The sequence below is a fragment of the Clinocottus analis genome, unplaced genomic scaffold (assembly GCF_023055335.1).
Source record: "Clinocottus analis isolate CAN_PGR_092001 unplaced genomic scaffold, fCliAna1.0.p SCAF_23, whole genome shotgun sequence".
Taxonomy (NCBI): domain Eukaryota; kingdom Metazoa; phylum Chordata; class Actinopteri; order Perciformes; family Cottidae; genus Clinocottus; species Clinocottus analis.
This window is the reverse complement of record NW_027175965.1, coordinates 6697386-6710009: the sequence shown is the minus strand read 5'-3', so window position 1 is coordinate 6710009 and position 12624 is coordinate 6697386. Positions and strand designations below refer to the sequence as shown.

Sequence of the window (12624 nt, the reverse complement as noted above, 5' to 3'; positions counted from 1 at the left end):
CTCTCAGCGACCACTACTCTCCTCTCCGGAGACGATGAGTCAGAGGCCGAAAGACAGGAGTGTGTGAATGCGTCCAGATATTTAGCTTTGGTCCAGACAACAACACGGTTTAAATGCATCTCAGATGTTTGGCCAAAATTAAAAATGTGTCAAATGAGATTCATTTTGATTGAAAAATCATTGCAATTTAGCCCAGATTTGTACACCTGTGACGTCTTCATTGCATTTAAAACCCCTGAAGATTACTACTCTACTGTAACTACTATAACTATACCCAATACTGTACAGCTTTTCACCACTGATCACTCGTATGTTGTGTATGTGAGTCCACGGCGTCTATTTAAACGTGTGAGTTTGCATGAATGAACGTCTTACTGTGCTGTGAATTTGGTTTATTTTTATTTTAGGCAGTAGGAGACAGTGGAAGAGCCCAATCAGTCTAAAGAACTGTAATTATCACGTCATGGTCTCTCCGCTACCGCAGTGCAGTGTGGGAGAGAAACCACAGCTCCAAGGACTAATTCAGAGTATATGGATATGATTACGTGAACGTAGGATGTGCAATAGCCAGGTGGCTTCACAAATAGAACGTCTGCGTCTTTGGTGGTTTACATATAACTCTGGGTAGTCCAAAGTTATGGTGATGAAGTCAATGGACTCTAAGATCTGAGGACATGTTTCTCCAGAGAACAACAATGTTCCCTTGAATGAAAAAGAGACGCTCCGTACTCACCATACCCTGGGCGGCGATGAGCGCAGCCAGGGTGCTTCTCCCTGAGGTGCCGGGGGTGCAGAGGGACAGACGGACCTCCTGTCCTCCCACCAGCGTTCGGTCCATCTCCAGCAGCACGGCCTCCGCCTGCTCCGCCCTCTCATACTCCACCACGCCGAAGCCTCGGACCGGGCTGCCCTCATCCTGAGCCAGCTGGAAACAATGAAAACAAACAGCGTTAAATTAGGGTTCGGGAAAGTGAGCACAGTGAAGTCATTGGTATTGACCCTCACATACGTACATAATGCATTGTGGGCATTTTGTGCTTCTGGTCAAGAAAAAAAAAATATATATATATTTAACTAATGAGATTATTAATGCTTCTGCAGCCGCTTTGATCCCTTAAATTGTTTATTAAACCTCCTGTTTTATTTTCTTTATGACTGTGAGTACTGAGTTTGTTTTATTCGATGTCCTAAGCCGTTTCCCCGCTTCCTAATTTTGTAAAACAACTACTATTGTTAACATTATACAAAGTCTCCTCGCAGCAAAAACATGTGGCCCGAATGAAACCTGCCACCACAGAGATAGAGGCAGCAATGAATGTGTTACTGTCAGCAGTCCAAAAACAAGAACTGTGCCAAACACAAAACACCACATGGAAGTCACTGAAGCCACCGTTCAGAGAGAAAGTCATATCTCCGTTTCATCTAAAATTGATTTTATTTTCCCCAACTAATCTTCTGACACTAAAACCTAACACATACTGCCCATGTCTCCTTTCAGACCTCTCTGTTATCTGCAGGAATATTAATTTAAAAAAACATTATCGCCAAGACTTGTTTGAAGGAGTGACTGTTCAAGAGAGGGGTTTTCATCGGATATGAGCTGCATTCTGCTTAATTTATATTTGTTTCTCTCACAAAAGAATATGCCTGGAACATTACTTTAATGTATTCTATCTTTTAAAAGTCATCAAAGGAAGCGAATGAGGTTCCTGCAAACAGCCTTTTATACATTTCTGCATCGAGTTCATAGCCCCATCTACCAAAACTGGTACGCCAGAGCAGATTATCCATCATGGTGATGTAATATGAGATCAGCTAAAGGTCCAAAGTTGCTAGCTCGCTGCTACTTATTCAGTCGTAATATTGGGCGAACAAATGTACTTGTCAAACTTGACAACAAGAACTAACAGATCAGATTAAAAAAGGTGCACACTTCCACTTTTAAGTGCGAGTGCCGGATAACTGTGTGTTCCAGTGGATGTAAAAGAGCTCGTCTCAGCTCAAAAAGGATAGATACAAAAGGACATGATGTAAGAGATACATCCTCTTCTTGCTCTCTCTGTAGTGCCCCGGGGTGGAACTGTTCACACACACACCAAACGATTACAATTGTGTGTAAAAACAACCAAAACGTGGACCGGTCTAATCCAAACGATAAAATCCTCCCACCAAGACGATGGCCTTGTCCAGTGAACATAATGGAAAGCGGATTTACAATGTTATTACATTTTTCTTAAAGGTTAACGGTCAATAAAAGGGATGTCTGCTGGCCAGACAGGACTGCTGACCAGTAACAATACTCCCGAAAGATGAGAGACGTTTCTGTCAAGGATGTTCAGTCATTTCCAGCATGTGAGGAGCAGCTAAATTATGCAGGCAGGCTAATAGCTTAAAGCTAATGCATGATATTAGATAATGACAGTGGTTGAAAGCTAATGGCGTATGGTTCAAAAATACCCAGGGTCCGTTTGGAAGTCCCTTTCTCCACTGTATTTAAAGAGAATGCTTCAAAATTATACCAGGAACACAACTAATTACCACTGATTATTTTGTTGATTACTTGTTTGGTCTTCAAATTATCAGAAAAAAGGACCAAGGTAATCTGCAAATTGCATGTTTTGTTTAATCAACAGCCTAAAATCCAAATATATTCTGCTTATTATCATAGAGGACTAAGTACCAGATGATTTTTTTTTAAAATATTTATGCTATAATAACAATTAATCAGTTATATTTACCGCATTTACAAGAAAGCACAGTCAAGTACTAAGTTTCAGAGTATAAGTGATTGCAATTAAACATAATAAAACTTTCATATAATCATATTTCTATGCGGTGAAATCATTAGAAATGTTTATTGTGAAAAAAAAAATGGACAGTTTAACAATCAGTAGGAGACAAATGTATTTGTACTTTCTCCGCCTGAGCGCCATCAGCGCTCAATCAAGTGGCCCACCACTTCCTCCCTGCCTCCACCCCTCCTCTCGCTGTTCCCTCCGGTCTGGACCGAACAGAGGATGGAGGGAACGAGGGCCGAAAACGGACGTATGCGCGGAGGAGTAGGTCGATAGGCTATTATCATCCGCATACATTAAGCAAACTGTATGGAAATGACCTGAACCACTTTACCACTCGAGAGATGGATGGATGGACGAATGGAAGGAGGGGAGCGAGAGAGAGAGAGAGAGAGAGAGAGAGAGAGAGAGAGAGAGAGAGAGAGAGAGAGAGAGAGAGAGAGAGAGAGAGAGAGAGAGTGAGAAGACGGTGAGAAAAAAGAGAGAAGGAAAGAGGAGTGAAGGAGAAAAACATCAGTGATTGATGAAGGGACTGACGAGTGAAGAGAGTGGAAGTGGGTACACTGAAAAAAACATATATTATATATTAAATTGGACTCCAATTGGATTTTGTGCGACGAGCGTTTAGGCGACCATCAACTATGTGTGTTGTGTGCACGCGTGAGTAATAATGTGAAGACTGACTGAGTCTCTCTCGACTCACAATTCGCAGATTGCACTCGCCCCTAAAGAAATGATTCAATTATTTAGATCTGCACAAACAATTGAGTGGGATTGTGTGGACAGTGTGTGAGTTGTGTAAATGCCAGCTGTCATTTGCTTCTTTGTGTTTATGTTTAGCTTAGAAAAATGAAAATACATCATGGTTCGCTGTTTGACTAATTCAGACAGAACATTTTGATGCTCAAAGGGAACGTGTTTAATTTATTGTAACCAGAAAGTAGCTTTGATATTATCCACATACTTTGACACATAAGTCAGCTGCTACGACAAGTGTTGTGTGCACAGTGTCAGTCATGACAATAAAAAAAGGTTTGTGATACTGAAGAGCTTCCGATACAAATATACCTCCAGCACCGTTTCAAAAAGTTGCTTAAAAACCTTGATAGCATTTTTAATATCTTTTATATCGTGGACATCGTTTACTTCTTACTGTAATATCTGTTAGACGCTCTGCTTTGTCCTCAAGGTATGATTTTTTTTTTTTTTTTAAAGTGTAATTAACTGCATTAATTTGGTGCTTTATCCTGCAATATTATCCTTGACGTCAATCTAAAGCTGATTGGCTCAGAGGAAATTCCACTTCTGCAAATTCTAATGATCCTCTATTATCCCAATTAACGGCAGGCAATTATTCATGTTTTGGCAAACAGGTAGTAGAGTTGGAATAACCAATTAAACTAACCCACTGCACCATAAGCTCCATGGTATGTTGTGTAAATCACAGATGTTTTTTTTGTCATCAGCGAACATCTAACGTGTTCTTCTCTGTGTATATGAAAGTCATATTAATAAAAAGTTGTAACTATGCCATCACCCTCCGCAGTGCTGAATGTTATGTACTGTTGACGCCTTTAAAAGGCAACTGAAGACCGGTTTATTTGTCCAGGCTTTTACTTAAATGTCCTGGAGCTGCTTTGATTGACACTGAGATGTTTTGGCCTTTTAAAAAAAATAATAATAATAATTTGAATTAATATGTACTTCTTAACTGTGTATTGTTCATGTTGTTATTATAAAGTGCTTCGTGACCCTGGTCTGTGAAAGGCGTTGTACAAATAAAGCTTATTATTATTATTATTATTATTATTATTATTATTATTATTATTATTATTATTATTATTGTATTGTTGACTTGTACTGAAACATTACGTGGCATCTCTGATTTTGATAATGTAATCAAACACTTCTGCTAAATGAGTCAAGTTTATGAAAATTGAATTACGGTATAATTAGCGGCGGTTGACAACCTCATGTTGTGCTTATTCTTTTCAACAGCCTCCCAAGAGAAAATCACAAGACATGTTGATTGTTTAATGATTGTTTTGTGTTGTTGGAGGTCAGATGTGATCCAATATTCTTGATTATAATATATTATAATGTTGCAACAGAGAAGAATATGGCCAAACTTCCAAAATCATGAACTGTATTCAAATGGACGCAGACGTCACGTTGGCGGGTCTCACACTGAGATGCATGGCAGCAACTTTAGTTGTCAGGGTCAACTTTATGTATATTGCAGAATATTAATAGATGCATTTTATCTGACTTCAATGATGCCCTTTGTCTAACGTCAGCAGGTATAATTGGTTCAATAGCAGAAATATACAATGTGTGTGTGTGTGTGTGTGTGTGTGTGTGTGTGTGTGTGTGTGTGTGTGTGTGTGTGTGTGTGTGTGTGTAAGAATGCAAAAGAGAAACCCAAGATGCTCAGCTAGTTATCAGGGTGTGTGACAGCTCTTGACCTCAAGTCCTGGTCCCCGGCTAAGAGATGCTGACTGAGACACCGGCTTTGTGTGTGTGTGTGTGTGTGTGTGTGTGTGTGTGTGTGTGTGTAAGGTTGTAAACGCCACATCAGCTGTCTGAACTGAGCGATGAGGTCACAGCCCTGTCACCGCCTCCTGTGAAGAAAAGAACGTGACCCATCACGGCGAGTGGGTTTACACGGACGTGAATAACCCGTTCACGATCAGGTTTTTTGGAGAATCACGTCCATGTGTTTGCACACGTGAACCCTCATCTGGCATATTCAGAAACCGGTACGAGCCCTCTCTGCTGTTCATGAGAAACCCGGGTATGCAGCTGGAGTAATCCGATAGAAACTGGGATACCGTTACACGTACGCAGCATCTTCAGGGTCTCTAAGAGCTTCGGTGGCGTAACAGAAACACAAATAAAGGCAGAGGGCGAAAGCATGTCACTGCTGGAGCAACAAAGAAAAACAGAATGTTATATTTTATCTTCGTCGACTGATCTCATCCTATGTAGTGACAGTGACAGATTAACGCCGCTGTCCAGGACACTGTTATATGAGGAGAGAGAGAGAGAGAGAGAGAGAGAGAGAGAGAAAGAGAGAGAGAGAGGGCAGCTGTTGGAGATCCAAAGCGGTTCCGATGAAAATGAGATGTTACCGGAAGCTCTTTGAGCGATCGGACTGGAAAAGAGATTAGTACTGACGTTGTCAAGTGCTTGTAAATATAAAGTCTCTCGCTCTCATCTCTGTTTGTCTCTGTGAACATCACGGCGCCTCTGCAAATAGAACACAGTAAACAGTAACCAGGTAAATAGTATTTATCCTGTATGTTCTCTGTAAACGTCATATCCCAAATATATGATCCCAACAGGGATACTTTTCATAAATGGATTATTCATGTCCACAGTGAGAGCTGAACTGAACAGATCTGTATGAAGAGACCTGGAGAGATGTGTGTATGTGTATATGAACGTGAGGCCGAGACTGAGTCGGTGAAAGTGTGACTATAGTTTCAAAAAGATCATTTTAAAGTGGAAGTTTCCAGATAAAACAATTAGACTTGGTGATGTAGGTAAAATTCACCAAACCACAAATGTTCGTGGAGGTTTTTTCATTTTCTTTGTGTGCAGCAAAATACGAAATTAAACACGACACCGATCTGAGAGTTATTCTTTCCTTGAAGAATAACTTGGAAGAAAACACTGCAGGTTCCTCCAAAGGGGGGCGATAATGGTGTCAAGCAGCTTAAGATTGTACTTGGAAAGACTTTAATTAGCTGTGCGACAATAAGTGCCAATGATTGTGAGGAACGTGTTTGTTTGTGTGTACAAAATGAGCATGTTCTGTTCCTTCTGAGTAAAACGACGCAACTGCATTATCGAAAAGTGGGCTATTTTATCCCTTTTTTTAATCGATCTTGACATAAATCCCTCCCAATGTATTATACGTTACCCTCTAGATTTTAAAGGGATATATAATGATGTTGGATTCCTCCCACATTCCTGTACAGGTTTTATCAATGGCGGGCCGTGAAAATTGTCATTTTGCTGTAGAACATAATAGGAAAACAAGAACAATCATGACCAATAATATGAAGGTTGTAGTCTTCTGGGTGAGAGGCGTGGTATAGGAACACATGACATGGACAACCTCATGTAGCCGGACACGAGGAATTGTCTCCGTTCAGTCTGTGAGGATTGGATGGTGTTGTTTCCATGAACCCGCCTCCATCCGCACTTCATACCTGTAACATCCGTCAAACAAGTCGAGCCATCTCCATCCTTTTACCGATATCAGTTGTCTCCGAGTCAGCCGTCATTACATCTACAAAGATGCGAATTATCTTTTCGTCGTGACTGACAGTCCTACCTCTCTTCACAATTTCACCTCAGCTCTCCACCTCTCTCTCCATCCCCCCCTATTAGTCCTGACACTGTCAGCCCTCTCCTCCTCGCTCCATCTCTAATAGGTCTGGCATTCTCAGCACTGTCCTCTCTCCTTCCCATCCCTCCTTACCGTCTCCATCCTGTTGTCCCTCTAATACGGTTGACATTCTTCCCCCCCCCCTCCATCTGTCCTAGATGACTTCAACTAAAGTGCTGCCAGGAGGGTCCTCTACGTGGGTAGCAGAATTACAGCGCTCAGGGTCAAGGCCACAGGTTAAACGCACTCTGTCTGCACCGAGCAAAAGTGCCAAGATGGCTGAGATCTATGTGCACAGAGCGGGAAGAGGTTTTCTGGAAGAAAAATTGCAGCTGATAGTTGACAGTAAGATATAATGTAATAAGAGAAGAATAAATGACACGCAGCAAACAAAAGGAGCAAATGGGATTTCATACATGTCATTTAACTGACACTTTTATCTGAAGCGACTTCGATTTTTGCTCCATACACCGTAGACACAGCAACGGTGAGCAATTTGGGGTTAAGTGTCTTGCTCAAGGACACATCGACATGGATTAGCAGAGCTTACCACCGACCCTCTGGCTGAAAGATGGCATGCTAACTACTAAGCTAACCACAGTTGCCCCATACAAAGATTTGCGCGTCATCATATTGGGGATGTTGCTGGCATTATGAACACCGAGCGCTCTGGTTTGCCCAAATATATCAATGAAACTATCATGATGGTGAAAAATGGTAAAGCAGACAGATTGAACAAACAATAGGGGCGACGCTTTTTAGACAATATTGGAGTTTTCCTGCCGTAAAATCAAAAGTATCCCCGGTAGTATCAAACCAGACCAGCGTGAACACAGAATGCATCAAATGAATCGGAAACAGCAATTATGATTAAAATGGCTTCGCAGCACTCCCACAGGGTTAGTAAAATATAACTATGGCTACTGTTTGAATGCTATGTTTTCACATCCCTGTTTGTGTTGTTTATTAGTGTACAAGGTTTCAGAAGCTTTGTGTTTTAAGTATTTCTAGTGCATCTAGTGAAGTCGGTAACACGCATTCGCGAGCACAGACCGTACTGTACATACAAAAAATGCTGAACCATAGGTTAAAGCCTGCTGGCCCTGCAACAGTGAAGCAACACGAGCGAAACACCCACAAAGCATCATGGGAACGGGATGATGGTGGGTGTATTGATTTCTATGTGGGAGTGGGGCAAAGGGGTGGAGCTAAAACTGGAAAAGGCAGCAGATGACAGATGCCCATTGAGCGATGTCGAAATAGGAATGTGGGGGTGCCGTGGGTGTAATGGGGCAGGGTGCTGTATAACTCTAGCTAAACTGAAACACAGCAGAGTGGGAGGAAGGGAGGAGGGAGCTCAAGGGTGGGGCCGGTGTCACGACTCACCATGGAAACGGTTGCCTGGTGATACTGCGAGATTGTCCAATGGGTAGCCCTGAATTTGATATCAGCAGATTAACGTGTGTGGAAGAAGGGAAGCCTTTCAAAGTGACGTTATTAGTTTGCGAGACATTTTTACTGAATGTATATATATGTATTATAGAGCTTCTGTAACACTATGAGGCTCTAAGAAAAGGGACAGAACATTTATCTTGAACTTTGGATTCACAGCACAGCCATGTTCAATGAGCCGCAACGTCTTAGATACATAATCGTCTATCACACACACACATGAATACACACCTGGCAGAAGACAGGTTTGTAGGTTTCTGAGAAGAGCTGGGTCAGTTCTTCAGAGTCACAGAGCTCCAGCGGCAGCCGGTTTATGCACAGACACCTGGAGTGCAGGTTCTCCTCTTGGCCCAGCTGGTTGACGTCCATCCACTGCACCATCAACGAGCGGTCACCCTTCACGACCGAAACACAGGAAAACACACAGGACCCTGAACTGGCTTTCCACTCCTACACTGCATAAGCACCCGTTAGATTTCACATGTATTGTGGGCAAATGTTCGCAAATATAACTTTGCTTGTTATTATAGATTCAGCCTCTCGGCTCGAGAGCGTTGATTTTTTTTCAGCTCATCAGACTTGAAGCTGTACACTTCTATTTACAGTTTTGTTTCACTGATTGAGCCAATCAGAAATGTGAGGTCATACAATCTCTGGTGTAATTTAAAATAAAGTAAACTGCAAAAGAATTAGAGTTTTTTTGTTCAGTGTGTCCTCCCTCAGAAAGTGCAGTTTCATATTTTGTACTTATAAATTGAAACCAAACTCATCTGGCAGAATATGCATGTGTATTGATTATCTGTTCTCTTTGGCTACAAGAAAAACACAAACCATGTCTACAAGTTTCAGCCAAGTTTTGTGAAAGTAAACAACTCAATGTCAGGATGGGACCAATGACTAAAACCTCACATCGGATCAGGGAAAACTCTCCCAAATAAAGATAGTAAAAACCCTTTTACAGGGAAAAAAGGGAAGAAACTTTCAGGGGAGCAACAGAGGAGGATCCCTCTCCCCGGATGGACAGAAGCAACAGATGTCATGTGAGTTACAGCACATTACATGACTGTGACAATGTGGCCTCCAATGGTCTAATCAAGTATAATCGATGTGCAACAGGTAGTAGGGAAAAACTCTTACAGATTACAATGTGACAATTATATGAAATAATCAAACATGACAGGATACATTTTTTAACAACTCTTCCAACATACCAGTGGCCGGCCCAGCAGCTCAGACCGGGCCCGTGAAGCCGAATCCTTCTTCATGTATTCAACAAACCCGTATCCTTTGGAGTGGCCCGTCAGCTCGCTGTACACCAGGAAGGAGCGCTCGATATTCCCGTAGGCGCGCACCAGCTCCTCAAACTGCTGGGCGGTGAAGGTGTGGGGCAGGTTGGTGAGGCAGAGCAGCGAGTCGGTGGGCTGCAGCGTGACATTGATCAAGCGTCCCCGGACAGTGCTGTGGTGGAGGGAGCGGATGGCATCCTGAGCCTGGTCCCCGTTCAGCAAAGTCACAAAAGCTGGAGGAGGGGACATTATGGAGACACAGCGACGACAGACGAAGACGAAGGAAAAGACGAAGAACGGACACAAAGAAAGAGACGGACAGGGACGCGACGGTGGACGCGGGACGAGTGAGAGGCGAGCGGACGAGAGACGAACACGAACATACATTCAGAGCAGACATTGAAAAACAGACAGGAAGCAGTGTGTGGAGGTGCGGGATGGGAGACACGACAACGATCAACACAATCATGCAAAAGAACAAACTCACATGAAAAGCAAAGGAAATAAATGGCAGGCCGAATGTGTGTGACAAAAACATAGGGGATACAAGTTTGGGCACAAACAACCAAAATTCACGGACAGTAATAAAGACAGACAGACAGATACACAGAGAGAAAGACAACACATTAGCTAGAAAGCCAATAGGGAGCCACTATGTAGGGGGAATCCACTGTGACACACACACACACACACACACACACACACACCTTATCTAGTTTGAAAACTGATGTGTCAGATAAACAATAATACTGATGAATACTACATTTAAACACTACAGACAGTTAAACTGCAGTACCTAAAGACCAATGTTAGCCTCTTTTCTGTGCCAGTGATAATATGTCTTAATGTCACTGGTATGATATAGAATCTCTCTCTCTTCCCATTACCGAGAGATCCAGTCTCATCTTGGGTTTCCCGTTCCCTTTCTTTCATAAAACTGGAAACGTTGGCTGTGTTTGAAACAATATTTATTGGAGAAAAGTCTACAATATGTCCGTTAAGTGTATTGAGATATTTATTCATAAGTTACTATCCAGTCAGAAAAGCATTGGTTAGAAGTGACAATAGGCTTCCTTTCCTTTTACCACAATACCCAGCTCAATGATTACAAAAATAAAAAAACAAAAGGTGTAAAAGACCCATTGATAAAAACCACAATCATACAAACATCTGTAAATATGCTGGAAGGGAGGAACACAGTGAATGTAGAGAATATTAGGAAACTATAAAAGCCTTAAACAGGCTTGCATGAAAAACAGCGGACGGATTCATGGGCTGTGAAATGAAGTGGTGTGTGTGTGTGTGTGTGTGTGTGTGTGCGTGTGTGCGTGTGTGCGTGTGTGTGTGTGTAAAAAGGTGAATGAAACTTTCCATCACTTAGGGAAGCTCAATGTTTCAGCTTCCCCACTGGACCGGCTCAAGAGGCCGCCAGTGAACTTTCACTAAACCTGCTCTGGACCAGGTTGAGAGATTTCGATGTGTCGCTCTGGTGGTTTTTCTAAACTTGCTTCGAGGAACCGAAAAGCCTGACATGCGTCGTCTTATCCTGGAAATGATCCGGTCCATCTATGTGATATGCGAACCAGTCCCTCAACATAGACGTTCACATTATTTCGTCAAAAATATTGAGAAGTAGTTCTATCATCTATGATTCAGATAGGCACTGGAGTCCTGGGTGGAAAATGTTCTAAATGAAATGAAATAAATGTGAACGCTCCACAGGCCTCCTAGTTTTCACAGGAACATCAACGTAGGCAGATCTAATGCTGGGTCAGGATCGATCTAACACGTAGGAAATCTATCCCCACCTCTCTGAAGCTTCATCAATCCGCCTGCCTGTACTTGTCTTTCTCCTTCTTCTCTCCATTTTTCTCTCTTTGTGCCTACTCTTCTCACCTCGCTGCTCTCCCGACTGGCATATTTCTTCATATCTATTGGCTTTATGTCCGTCGGTCCTTCGGTTCCCCCACACAACTTCGTTCCCGGTCTCTCTTTACTTTATTTCCATGTGCCTCTGCCCGTCTTCAGATACCACCTCCACCCAAATCAATTACCTCAAAACCCCATCTAATACTCTGACACACACACACTCTGTAATGGATCTCTTACACTAAGCTGAGAGCCTAATCTGGTTTTAACCCACTAAGTACGCTACCTAACATTAGGCATTACGATGAGATGGAGAGAATATGGTTTAGGAGTTATGCTAAAGCTCTCTCTCTCTCTCTCTCTCTCTCTCTCTCTCTCTCTCTCTCTCTCTCTCTCTCTCTCTCTCTCTCTCTCTTCTAATGCTGCCTGCAAGCGGGGGCTGACGTCAATCGCTGCTCAATACTTTCTCCAGCATTGAAAGGGAGAACTCTGAGATGATTAAATATCTTAAAATAATTGAATATTACACAGGCTGGATATCATTGAGTGGGTGTCCAAGCGAGTGTCTACAACAACAACGAAACATTCACAAAAGCGCATAGTGCGTCTTAATTATGGGCCTCCGCTTCTGAATATGTCGAATATGCACGCTCCTATGAGTGTGTAGGGGCGCAGGAGAAGAAAAGGAAATCTTTTTGTTGAAATCACCTCGAAGGCTGCAATTCTGCTGCCACGTTGCCTGTCGGAGGAGCTAATTAAAAACCAGGGGAGTCGCAAACGTCAAGGCGGACCCCTGAAAACCCGAGGGGGCTGGTCCTCGTGCGGT

General features: G+C 42.5%; 1 protein-coding gene across 1 annotated transcript in view; it reads right to left on the bottom strand.

The window, feature by feature from the left end:
- raver2 (ribonucleoprotein, PTB-binding 2) overlaps positions 1–12624 on the bottom strand; it is a 65166-nt gene that overhangs the window by 16546 nt on the left and 35996 nt on the right. Inside the window, exons 4-6 of the mRNA XM_068589711.1 lie at positions 9855–10162; positions 8875–9039; positions 734–925 (exon numbers count right to left, since the gene is read on the bottom strand). Of these exons, the coding sequence (XP_068445812.1) occupies positions 734–925; positions 8875–9039; positions 9855–10162 (665 nt within the window). The remainder of the gene's footprint in view (positions 1–733; positions 926–8874; positions 9040–9854; positions 10163–12624) is intronic.